This window comes from Parasteatoda tepidariorum, chromosome 9 (genome assembly GCF_043381705.1).
Source record: "Parasteatoda tepidariorum isolate YZ-2023 chromosome 9, CAS_Ptep_4.0, whole genome shotgun sequence".
Lineage (NCBI taxonomy): Eukaryota > Metazoa > Arthropoda > Arachnida > Araneae > Theridiidae > Parasteatoda > Parasteatoda tepidariorum.
In genome coordinates this window covers 61231186-61244673 of record NC_092212.1, presented here as the reverse complement: position 1 = coordinate 61244673, position 13488 = coordinate 61231186, and the positions used below count along the sequence as shown (strand labels likewise).

Here is a 13488-nt window from a genome sequence, read left to right as displayed (position 1 = left end):
CGCGTCGCGTGCAAACTCCCATATATATATATATATATATATGTATACTAAACTACGGCGGCGCGACAGCGAAATATTACACCCGTGGATTAAATATTTCTTTATAATTAATCTTAGATTCTTTTCAATGATTATATATTTAAAAAAAGTTTTGAAACTGAGATTTGAATGCAGTATTGCATCATACTTAGATCAAACTTTACATTATTTAATTTTTTTTTAAAATAATTATTAAATGCATTTATTATTGTATATTAATAGACCATAATATAACAATATGAGTAGTTCTTTCGACTTTAGAAAAGAAGTGAATATTTTCATTTAAAATTTGAAATATTTATATTCTTTTCTTCTTCCATCTTTTATTTTGGCAAAACCTGCCCACGTCTGTATACCTTAAATTATTAGCTGCCCTGACAGTATAATTCATATTTTGTTTCCTCTTATTATAACTTATGACAGTGAAATTTGGAACTGAAATATTTTTTTTGCTACTTTCGTTCATACAGAAGTGTAGAGGTTAAACAAGGGAAAGATAAAATCGTCATTTAACAAATTACCTTTGAGAAAGGAAAGAAGAAACATTAAAGAAAATCTGTTTAAAGTACTGGTTTAAACTTGAAGATCTTTCTAATAATCATCTACAAAATACACATTGTTCTGTTTAGTTATCAACAAATCTTTTTATATTCACCTTCTTCGATCGTGGTTACTATGGTTGCATATTTAATGATCACTATCAATAGATTTCCATGGTTAAACAGTTAAGAGAAATAGCATACATCTTCAGAATGAAAATGCTTTAACGATGTTTGATAATGTAAGTAAATATTACTACATTTTATATGCATACTTCAATATGTATTTTTGGAGTCCTTGTAAAAATATGGTTAAAAAGCATTTATATGTAAGGAATTGCAAAATTATATTTAATCATGGAAAAAAGAAGACGTTATTAAAATCTGACGAATTAATATCGAGGAGATGACGAGATTAATAACATTCAAGCAAGTTTAAATTCCTCAGTAAACATGAAAAAGTTTTAAAATTTCATTTCCACCTCAGTTTTGTTCTGGCAATCATATAGGTTTTGACGTTCTCTTTTCTCGATAGAGAGTCATAAGTTTTAAAAAAGCTTTTCTTTTCGTTTCTCTCTCACTAAAATATTTATTCACTATTCTTATTTCATTTTTCTTCAAGGATAATGTATAGTTGCAGCAAAATTACTATAGTTGCAGTAATAATTTGCCCTATTTAATAGTTTAAAGCAGCGGTTCCCCAACTCTAAAATCCAATTATAATTTTATGAAACATTATCAGTTACTAAACCCTGTAATAAGATATATGTGCAATTTACTTTCATTAAATATTTAATATTGGCACTGTTATTATTCTCAACGTTTATTTTCGTCATTATTCATTTTTACTTAAACGAAAGCCACCTATCAGCTCATTCATTCCGTTAATGCATACAATTATTCTCAACGTTTATTTTCGTCATTACTCGTTTTTATTTAAACGAAAACTGCATATCACCTCATTCATTTCCGTTTATGCATACAATTATTCTCAACGCTTATTTTCGTCATCACTCGTTTTTATTTAAACGAAAACCGCATATCACCTCATTCATTTCCGTTTATGCATACAATTATTCTCAACGTTTATTTTCGTCATTACTCGTTTTTATTTAAACGAACGCCACCTATCAGCTCATTCATTTCCGCTTATGCATTATTCTCAACGCTTTTCTTTTTCTCGTCATCATTTATTTTTACTCAAGAGAAAACCACCTATCTGCTCATTCATTTCCGCTTATGCATACAATTATTCTCAACGTTTATTTTCGTCATTATTCATTTTTATTTAAACGAAAACCGCATATCAGCTCAGTCATTTCTGTTTATGCATACAATTATTCTCAACGTTTATTTTNATATAAATATATTCGCCTTATAGATTTTCTTTCGTATTTTGTTATATATTTCCTTTACTTATTATGTTCTGTTTTTTGATTGACTTGTTTTATTTCATATATTGTTTTAAATTAATGTGTTCTATTTTCGTTTCATTAAAAAAAATTTCGTGCTCCTCACGCACTTTAATATTGGCACTCTTATTATTCTCAATGTTTATTTTCGTCATTATTCATTTTTACTTAAACGAAAGTCACCTATCAGCTCATTCATTTCCGTTTACGCATTATTCTCAAAGTTTTTTTTTCTCGTCATTATTTATTTTTATTCAAGAGAAAACCACCTATCTGCTCATTCATTTCCGTTTATGCATACAATTATTCTCGACGTTTATTCTCGTCATTATTTATTTTTATTCAAGAGAAAACTACCTATCTGCTCATTCATTTTCGTTAATGCATACAATTATTCTCGACTTTTATTTTCGTCATTATTTATTTTTATTCAAGAGAAAACCACCTATCTGCTCATTCATTTTCGTTAATGCATACAATTATTCTCGACTTTTATTTTCGTCATTAATCGTTTTTATTTAAACGAAANCACCCCATTCATTTTCGTTTATGCATACAATTATTCTCAACATTTATTTTCGTCATTATTCATCTTTATTTAAACGAAAACCGCATATCAGCTCAGTCATTTCTGTTTATGCATACAATTATTCTCAACGTTTATTTTCGTCATTACTCGTTTTTATTTAAACGAAAACCACATATCACCTCATTCATTTCCGTTTATGCATACAATAAAATCTAATTAAGAGCTAGACTACAGTCCCTGATTTTAATTAATAGACGCACTATAAGATTCTATGCAATATCTTAATTATCAGGTGATGCTATACAGCTTGATTGCTATTACGGGACTTAAACCAGTTTGCGCTTGTTTACCTTCGTGTATCAATTGATTAAATTAGGCAATATATAATATAAATTTGACGATTGTATGAATTAGACGATGTATTATTTAAATATAGAATATTTATTACATCAGGTATTACTGTAATAATTTGATAAAATTATTAGACGCACTATAGTTTTTTAATAATTACGTGTTTTGAACGAGTTTATAAGCAATACTTATGTATTTACACCAATATGTAATGGGTTTTTATTCAGGAGAATTTTTATATACTTCCTACTTATTTTTGAAATATTGAATTACGTAGTTAACCAATTGATACACGAGTGTAAACAAGTGCAAACCAATTAAGATTTCACATGGAATCTTATAGTGCGTCTAATAATTTGGTCAGAGACTGTAGAAGTTCAACTATCTGACAAAAAAACCCATTTTAAGACTAGTATTGTTAAAACTGCATGATGGGAAAACTCCCTTTTGCATTAATTCATAAAATATTTTTAAAAAAATAATAAATCTTAATCATTAAATATTTTAAAATTAAATCATAGTTTTTTGTTGATAAAAATTTTATTACAATTGCCCATGAAATTTCTTCAGTAAATTTCGAGGCTCCGATCAAAGTGATCACGGGTTTATAGAACCGATATTGTTCTATGTTTAATTTTTATAAGAATTTCTTCGATTTTTCTTAAAATGTATCACTTTGATCAATCTCTTAAGTGTAACGCTGCCACCACAGAATGCAAATTTTGATATAATGAACGCTTGAGGCTTTTGCTGTCAAAGGGTTATTAATTATCCATCTTCTGTGTTATTTTTTAGATCATACCACCCATGGAGCTTAAAAGGAAAACATTTCCTGCCTATGTTCTATTGATGTTGAGTGGGCCTTTTGTAATTCTCGAATGCTTGAGCAATCCATTTTTGGATGCGACCTACAACGATCTAGAAACTATAAATGCAACATGTAAGGGTTATTCTTGTGCAGATGAAGAACTTGACGAATACAGCTGCAACTGTGATAGCCCTTGCAGTCTTCTAGGAAATTGCTGTGTAGACTCTCCAAACAAGAATGAATATCCTAAGCAATTAAAGCACGTCGATTGTAGAACATACAATGATGGAGGTATATACTATGTCCCTATGATATACGATTGTGACCCAGATTTAGAAAATGATAAAACCACCACGGAACTGTGCAAAAGCAAAGGCGAATTATTAAACGATCCCTTTTTGAATATACCCGTTACTGATCCTGAAACAGGTATTTCGTATAAGAACTACTACTGCTATGCTTGCAATGAAAACTATGGCGATGAAGAGCCAGTGTTATGGAACTTGATTATAGAAAGTTACTATAGAAGAGTCAATACAAGAGCGTTACCAGATCTTTATTTTGATAAAGTCAGATGGTTATGGATCATGGACCACAACAAACCAAATGCAACAGATGTATCGTTGTATACACAAATTCCAGAAGAAATTAAAGATTATATACCATACTGTTATACTGTCAAAATGATATCAGAATGTGCCTCAAATTGGACTGATGACAACGTAAGGAGTAAGTGCCTAGGGTACATGGCTCTTGCGAGAATAAAAATTAATGGTAGCTCAGCTATTGTGTATTATCGAAATCCTCACTGCGCCATTTGCAATTATCAGACCATTGATGACCTGGTTTGCAGCTCAGAGTTCGATGATAATTGGGTGGTTAATGACTTCTTTTATGGATCTTTCTCTGCTCGTGACAAAAAAAGTAAATTTCAAGATGTTGTGTTGCATGATCGCTTTATTCGAGATTTTAGAACTGTACGAAGGACAAAAAAGGAAAACAAAAATTAAATTTGGCCAGTAAATCATTGATGACACATTAATAACAGAAGTTTTACCTTACATATTAAGTTTGGAATCCCAGGTCTACAACAAACATCAAAAATATTTGTGTGAATTTTTTTAACATCGTAACAGAAACGTTATTACTTATAAAAAGTTTGAATTTACCAGTTGGCAACTACAGCTGGTAATTATACATAATCATTGAAAATTCTTGAACGGCATCTACTGCCGTGTACATTTATTATATTTGTCGAAATTTTATTACCTTAGTGACAGAAACTCCATAACACAATAAGTGCAGAAGTTTATAACACATATTATATTGTAAGTAATGATCACTGCAATATACCGAATCATTAAATAAGCTCTTAAAGTCCTTATGCAAAACAAGTAGGAAAATGGTACTTATTATAAAATGCTAAGAACTTTAACTGTTAAATAATCAAACTACTTTTATAAATGTAAAAAAAAATCTTCTTGTATACTGTTAACATCGTTTTGAAATTAAAAATGCTATTATTTTAGTTGTCGTATTTTTATTTCTTTATTGTGTTAAAAAATTCGGCAATATATTCGACCTACACTGATATATATATATATACTATATACTTCGGAGAAAGGAAGGAAAATGGGCAAAACACAAAAACCTGTTTAAATGTTGGTCGAAACTTGATTATGCGATTGATAAGCTACACTTTGCGAGAAGCTTCACTGAGCTTTGCCCAACGATTGATAAAGTCTATATTCATCTTCCACAGTATTGATCCCTATGGTTGCGTATTTATTTATCAACGAGTTTCCATGGAGTGTTAAATAATTAAGAATAGTAGCAAAAACATTTAGAATTTAAATTCTTTATTGTGTTCGTAATTCGAAGCAAAAAAAAAATTAAGTGAAATATACAAGCTCTAGCCTTTATTGAATTGATGCTAGATTTTGGTGGCAGATATTGCTGCAATTCATGTGTATACAACAATATGTAGTTTTAATAATTCTATTGTAAAATATGTATAATTAAGCATATATATGTCAGGTATTTAAAAATTAGCAGCAGTATCACTTTCTGCACTTCTTTTTTATAAGCGTGAGATCTTTCTATCGAAATTTCGACTGCTTTCCTTAAATCTTTCGAATCTCTACGGAGTTTAATGGTTGATAACGATGCATTTTTTAACGATATTTGAAAATTACAGTCGGAATTTAGCACCATATTGAATTTATAATCAATCAAAATTTTGGTCATTTTCCGAATAATTTAAGTCCTATAATTCCCAAAGAAAGACGAAACAAAATTCAACCGTTTTATGAATTACACAAGCAGAATTAACTACCATATTATTCCTAATATGAATTTATCGAAAATAATATTTTCGGCCATTGTTTGAATAGCTGGAAAGCTTAAAATTTAAAAGAACATAATACGTTCTGGATGACGTTCTTATGTTGGTACATGATCACTGCAAACTGAACTTATTATATTTAATATAGAACAATATTTAATAAATGGAATAAATTGAATAATATAATAAATAGAATAATATTTAGAAAATATGATTTTCAAGTAAACTGAGAAGAAGAAAGTAGTTTTATTTTTGTTTTGTTTCAATTAAAAAAAACGTAAAGGGAATCTCTTTCCAAACAAACCATTGAATATTACTCTAGTCTAAATTATTCGCTCTTCGACTTTGGTCTGAAAGTCTATTACTTATTTTATTTCATAACCGTCGTTGAATGGCAGACCCAATTTTGGGGGGGGGGGGTTACGACTACTCTATTATTTTAACTGAGAGTGGTTTTAATTTTTTTTATTTTACTTTATTATTTTAAATGAGCGCTTGCCCATAATTGAACTATATTGCACAAAATAGTTCACCTAAAAGTACATTTTACAACCACTGTGTCCATTTAAATATGTGACATGATGGATTTTTCTTCTGTTCTGTTTTACAAATAATATTTGAAATTCTTCTTTCAAATATAATCTACTAAGTATTAATCCATCGTATTATTTCTAGATATAATTAACCATGGAATTAAGATGGAAAGGAACTCTGACCATTGTTCTGTTGATGTTATCCGGGTCTTTAACAAACTTAGATTGTTGGAGCGTACCATTACCGAATGTGACATCTGATGATATCCAAAGAATTAACACATCATGTAATGAAACAGATTCCTGTGAACAATTATTTGATGTGACATATGATGATATCCAAAACATAAATGCAACGTGTAATGAATCAGATTCTTGTGAACCATTATTTGATGTGACATATGATATTCAAAATATAAATGAAACTTGTAAAGAATCAGATTCCTGCAAAACATTATTTGATGTGACCTATGAGGATAAACATGGCATAAACGCAACTTGTAAGGAATCAGATTCCTGTGAACCATTATTTAATGTGACATATGATGATATCCAAAATATAAATGCAACGTGTAATGAATCAGATTCTTGTGAACCATTATTTAATGCGACATATGATGATATCCAAAGCATAAACGGAACATGCGAGGGAAGAGATTCATGCGAATTACCCAGAGATAAAGATACTCTTAGCTATTATACCTGCAAGTGTAACAGCTACTGCAGTTTGTTTGGAACATGCTGTGTAGACTCGAAACACAAACACAAATACCCGAAACCTCTAAAACACCTATATTGCGATTCTGTTTTTCAGGACGAGGAGTTTTGGTACGTACCCATGGTATACGGTTGCGATCCTGATTCCCAAAGTAATAAAACCACCAAGGAACTTTGCAATAGCAATGCTGAACTATCAAACAATCCTGTTTTGAATGTACCCGTTACTGATCTTGTAACAGGTATTTCGTATAAGAACTACTATTGCTTCTCGTGTAACAAAAACTATGGTGAACAAGAACCAATGCCATGGAAGTTAGAATTGGAAAGTCATTCAGAAAAAATAAATGGGTCATTACAGAACTTACATTTCGATATTTCCAGATGGACTTGGGTCTTGGATTACAATCAAGCAAATGCAACCGATGTATTTTTGTATATATCTATGCCAGAAGCAGTGATAGATGTTATTCCTTATTGCTATAACTTCATAATAATATCAGACTGCGCTTCAAACTGGACTGATGACACTACGCGAAATAAGTGTCTGGCTTATATGGCACTGGCAAGAATTCCTGTCAAGAATAAAGATGAGACTAATCTAATATACTATCGAAATCCACATTGCGCCATTTGCAACTATCAGAGTATTGATGGCAGGGATTGCAATGGATATGATGATAATCATAGTGTGTCTTACGGGCATAATGACTTTTTCTATGGTTTGTTCTCTTTACACGACAAAACAAGCAAATGTGAAGACAATATGATTTATGATTATTTCGGAAAGAAATGTAGAAGAATATACAAAGCAAAAAAGCGACGGCTATCATAATCTTCTTATAGTTGTTCAGTTCACAAAGTAAAAAACCGGTATATCATGAACAATTTTTGATTTAATGATGGGATTTTCCCGTACTTAAGATTCGGATTTCTAGTTCTCAATATGTAGGGAACAGCTGCAATCCAGGAAAGAAGGTACCAATCACTTACAGAAGAGCAGTCGAAAGCTTGAGATTTTTAATTTAAATTTTTTTATCTCAAGATACGATATTTTTCTGTTTGCTTGATAGGACAAAACACACAAAAAATAAAATTAACACAAAGGGGTCTAGGCATTCGTACGTCGATCAAACTATTAAGACTATATTCCCCAAATTGCAGCTACCGTCCTTTTTTTTTAAGGCCATTATTACGAAATAGTGCGCAATTTAGAAAAGGTACGTTTTGAGCCTTATTTTGTAACCTGAAATATTGCGAGCACTTACAAGTTACTAAATTTAACATTTGGTCCTAGAACTGTCAAAATGGAATCTCGGTATTTCGTTACGGGAAAATCTAATTATTAGATCAAAATATATTCAGGTTATTCTTTTTTTCTCTCTTTCTGCACATTGTACGTGAATAAATATCGATTTCTATACAATTGATATTTTTTCGTGGACAAAAAAGAAAAAAAAAAGTCAATAAAATCCTCCAATTTACTACGAAGGGGAGAGTGGGTCAAAAGCGGGTAGTGGGGGTGAGACTGGGTACCCGATTGTGTCAAAATTAGTTCTATTTTTCAGAAGAGTACAGAAGAAGTATCAAATAAGTACACTTGAAAAAAAATTTTATGGTGACTATTAGAGCCACGGATGTTTTTGAATTAATACATTTCAAATTATGTATGATGAACAAGTTTAATTATGGAATCATAGCCCATCTAAGGTGCATTTTAAGTATCGAGAAATAAGTTCTGGAGAAAATTTAAATTCAAAGTAAAAAAACATTTCGAAAATGTTAGTTTTAGACTACCCAAAACCATGTTATTAATGCCGACCTTTCAGATAAGGCGAGATGGTACTTACAAGATTTTATTTTTAAATGCTATTTTCCTTCAAAGTAAAAAAAAAGAACTATTTGTTTGCGACATTTTGGTGAATATAAATGCACTTTGTAACTGAAACTGAATTTTTGAGAAATTATCCATTTTCCTAGGTACACAAATAACTATTTGTATTTGAGGAGGTATAAATTAATAGTTATACATTCGTCCTATTCATTAAGCATTTAGCTTAATATATATTCGTTCATCATCTTTGTTTGAACTGCATTAAATTGCATACTGTACTTTCAAAAATATATGTACCATTAGAAAATGTTCCAAAATTTTAGATTTGTATTAGTAAACTATTACCTAAATCTTTAGTGGAGCAATATTTACTTTTTTATTAAGTATTTGTAAAATTTTACATAAAAAAGAGCATTAAATAGATACGTTTGTGATTTTGGACACCTGAATATGTAAATACTTTTTGTACCAAAAATATAAATCTGTAAATTTATTTTTAGATATTTACTATCACAGCTAATAAATTTTCAATCCTAAAATTACTTTAAACCGACAAAAAAAAGTGATTGATTGAAACAATTGATTCAAAAAGTAACTATCACATAAGGAAAGTGCTTATTTGAATGCTTATTGCTGAAATTTTATCTATGCAGATTGAATGTTTAATGTCTATTTGTAAAATGACTGAAATTTAGAAAGTTGTATTAGTACGCTTGTTCAAGTATCAAATTATTAATTCAAAAATAGTTATGTGCTTTCAAATTGTTTAAAATAAAGTGAAAAACAAACACATTTTCCTAATACTGCATTATTACGATAAAATAATCGAAATCTTTACCCACATAAAATGACAAATTTGCAGTGGTAAATTTTAATCTCTATACATAATATTCTGAATAAATTCAGATATGGATCAAAGTTTAGTAAGCTTTAAAATTTTTATTGCTGAAATAGATGCCTTAAAAATGCTGTTAAGTTTGGTGATTAACTTTTTAATTCTTATCATTAACATCTTTACAAACTTTTAGAATAAATTAAGAAAGGAACTTTGTACCGTAAAAGTGTAATTTCTATTTGCAATGATACTATTAAAGCCACCTACCGCATTTAAAAGTTGAATTTGCTTCATCCTGTAACTTTACAAATTTAGTCGTACCACTTAATTTTCTGCATAACTTTAGTGTACTTCATTAGGAAACCCAGGTAGAACTTGTTTGGTTGAGAACCACCTGAAAAATGAACATTTTTCGAGTAAACAAAAAAAAAATTATATTATCAAAGTATTTTAAATATAATGTTGTATGTTGAGAATGTATTAGTGCTCAATTTTTTTAAAAATGTGCATAGTATATAAGTATAAAAATGTAATTATAAATGCTAAGTAATTAAATATGTTGTATACATATGCTTGAATAAATTATTGTTTTTCTTAATATTGGAAACAACTATTTTTAACGTAAACTCATTCAGTCAAATTACATAAAGCATTTGATTACTGAATTTTCAGCGTAGGAACTTCAAATCAAGATGAGTCAAAGGTTACACACAAAATGGAAGGTAAAAGGTTTTAAAATTCCTCGGCACAAAATCCTTGCATGGTAGTGAACTCTTTGAAAATCAGTTTTCTTATGATGGGCGAGCAGTATTTAGACATAGCAACACTGAAACAAAATTTAAGATAAGTAAACGCTTATTTTTAAAAATTCCACCGAAGACTGATACGTTGATAACATTTTTATGGTGATTATTCGTATCAATAGATATTGATGAAACTCAAAAATAATTCTCAGTTAATAATTTGACTACTTGTCTAAAGGAATCATCAAACTGATGACTCACAAATGGTTAATTTACATGAGTTTCGCTTTATTTAATTTTTGATTTCTTAGGAAACTTTACTTTATTAAAACTTTTCAGAATTAAAACGCGTGTGATATAAAAGTAAATTCTTAATCCTCGGGTAAATCTCACAAATTGCTAATTGCAATTGTTAATTTACATGCGTTTCACTTTATTTAATTTTTGATTTCTTAGGAAATATTACTTTATTAAACCTTTTCAGAATTAAAACGCGTGTGATATAAAAGTAAATTCTTAAGCCTCGCGTTAATCTCACAAATTGGTGATTGGTAAATATTAAAGAAATTTTTTATTTCGTCAATATTCAGTTTTAAAAATACAATCTCATGCAAGATGCACAAAAAGTATGCCTATAAGTGCAAATATTGCGCTTAATTTTTCGTAACTTAAAATGCACTGCACTATTTTTGATTGACGTAGAGCAGCGTTTCCAAAACTTATGACTTTTGTGTACCCTTTCTAAATTTTTCGTAACGCTGTATATGAATGTATTTTTTACTATAAAAAATTGCACAAAAGCTAAAAATCACAACTGGCTGTTAACACCACTAATTATTAACTGTTAACTCCGCAAAAAATAGCCTATAGAAAAATGTGTGATCGTAAATTTTCATGGCTACCTTTGTTCTTAAATAAAATATTTTGAAATTTTCGTTTGTTGCAAGATATTTCGAATAAGAACGCGTACGCCCACTAAACTGTTCCAGTACCCCTGGACTGAAATTTAAAACCGCAGGGTACTGCCATTGTATGATAATTTATGTAAAAAATTAATGTCTACGAATATGAGAAGTGTCGAGAGCAACTTAAACTTATATGACCCGTAATCGTTTCAATGCATTTTCTTTACACTTTACTGAGTTATGGTTTATATTTAAAGAAATATCTTATTTTTACATTGCTAAACAGGATATTATTAATGAAAACCGGTTCCTTAGTAATTTCATTGTTATTCAATGTATGATCGTTAACATTGAATAACAATGTTAGTATTCTTTCTAAACTAATTAACAAATTATAATAAATTGATAGCGCATAAATCACAAAAAATACACGAAATGCCACTCGCCTATCGGACTTATATTTTTTTAATACAGTCAAACCTCGATATCTCGAACTTGAAGGGAGAGCAGAAAAAATTCGAGATACCGAAAATTCGAATTATCGAAAATCGCATGTTATCGATGGTAGAATAAAGAAAAATGCTTATTACTTACCTTATTTACTATTCCATATTTATTCTAAGAACACTTTTTACACTTTCATTTAAAAAAAGATTCAATTGTTGTTTGCTTTAGGGATGTGTAAGGAAATTTGTCTGTAACACTTTCTAAGTGGACTATAGCTTTAATTGTCTCCGTAGACATATTTGACTGCCTCTCAATAAATCTCCTTACAGTGTCCACTGCAGAAAGTGCTTGTTTGTTAGTAACATTGGGTGGTAAATCTTCGATTTCCTCATCCTCTTCTTCTGATAGTTCACAAGAAGCTTTCGTTTGAGCGATGATATCATTGTCATTCCACTGACAAAACACTGTTACTGCATCATCTACGTTTACAAAGTCATGAAATTCCATGTCATCAAGTTTCATGAGTCAGGTCAATCTGCCCCAATCATTTTCGATGTAGTTAGTGTTCAGCAGAATTAACGATGTTGATTGTTTGACTACTTTCGTGATCTTTAATGAATCCAGCCTTCTTGAAGCCATTCATTATCGTAGAGAAAGACACATCATTCCATGCCACTGACGCCTTTAAGTCTATTTTTTTTAAAAGTTTATCATTATAAGAATTGGTTTTCTATTCTTAATTTTTTTTTTACTTGGAATAGTTTTTTTATTTTCGGAAGAAAACTCTACACTGTTGATGGCGAAAAAAAATTCAAGTTATCGAGGGATTAGAAAAAAAAATTCTTGAAATCTAGTTTTTTTTAACATTGAGTGTATAGAGAATTTTTTTTTCTTCGAGATATCGAAAAATTCGTGAAATCGAGGTTCGAGTTGGCGAGGTTCGACTGTAGTTTTCTAGATTTAAAAAAAAACTTGTCTATTTCGAAGGGAATATCAAGCTGTAAATTATTAAAAGCATTCATTGTTACCTTAAACAAGTCACCAAGTTGTGTTTCTCTCCTAAAAAGTGTTGTGTTTGCTGTAAATGATTGCATTAATTTAGACTTTTAAACTTTATTCAGAAATTTTAAATTTGCGTTTTAAGAAGCTAAGTGATAAAATTGAAGGGAAAAAAAGCGAAATAAAAGCGTGAAGATAAAATTTGATAGCTGGAATTAAAATTCTTTATTTTTATTAATAAATTCCGGACACTCCTTTGGATGACAAAGTTAGGGTGAGCGTTGAATCGAATTTTAAGGATTGATTGGAGGAAAATTGAGTTTTGGAGAAAATTGACAAACTGATCCGAAGCATTTCAAGTGCAAAATTACTAAACACATTTCTTTTCAACAGATTTTTGTTCCTTAAAGCGTGAATATACAAAATTATATGTATAGATATAAATTTTTGCGA

General features: G+C 29.8%; 1 protein-coding gene across 2 annotated transcripts in view; it reads left to right on the top strand.

Annotated features, from left to right (window-relative positions):
- LOC122272811 (uncharacterized) overlaps positions 1 to 10539 on the top strand; it is a 72212-nt gene extending 61673 nt beyond the window's left edge. Inside the window, exon 2 of one of the 2 annotated variants that reach the window (XM_043044234.2) lies at positions 6698 to 10539. In XM_043044234.2, the coding sequence (XP_042900168.1) occupies positions 6710 to 8107 (1398 nt within the window). In that variant the 5' untranslated portion in view covers positions 6698 to 6709 and the 3' untranslated portion in view covers positions 8108 to 10539. Of the gene's footprint in view, positions 1 to 3665; positions 5207 to 6697 lie in introns of those variants that run through there. The other variant, XM_071186004.1, reaches the window with a different exon arrangement.
- Positions 10540 to 13488: the final 2949 nt, after the last annotated feature.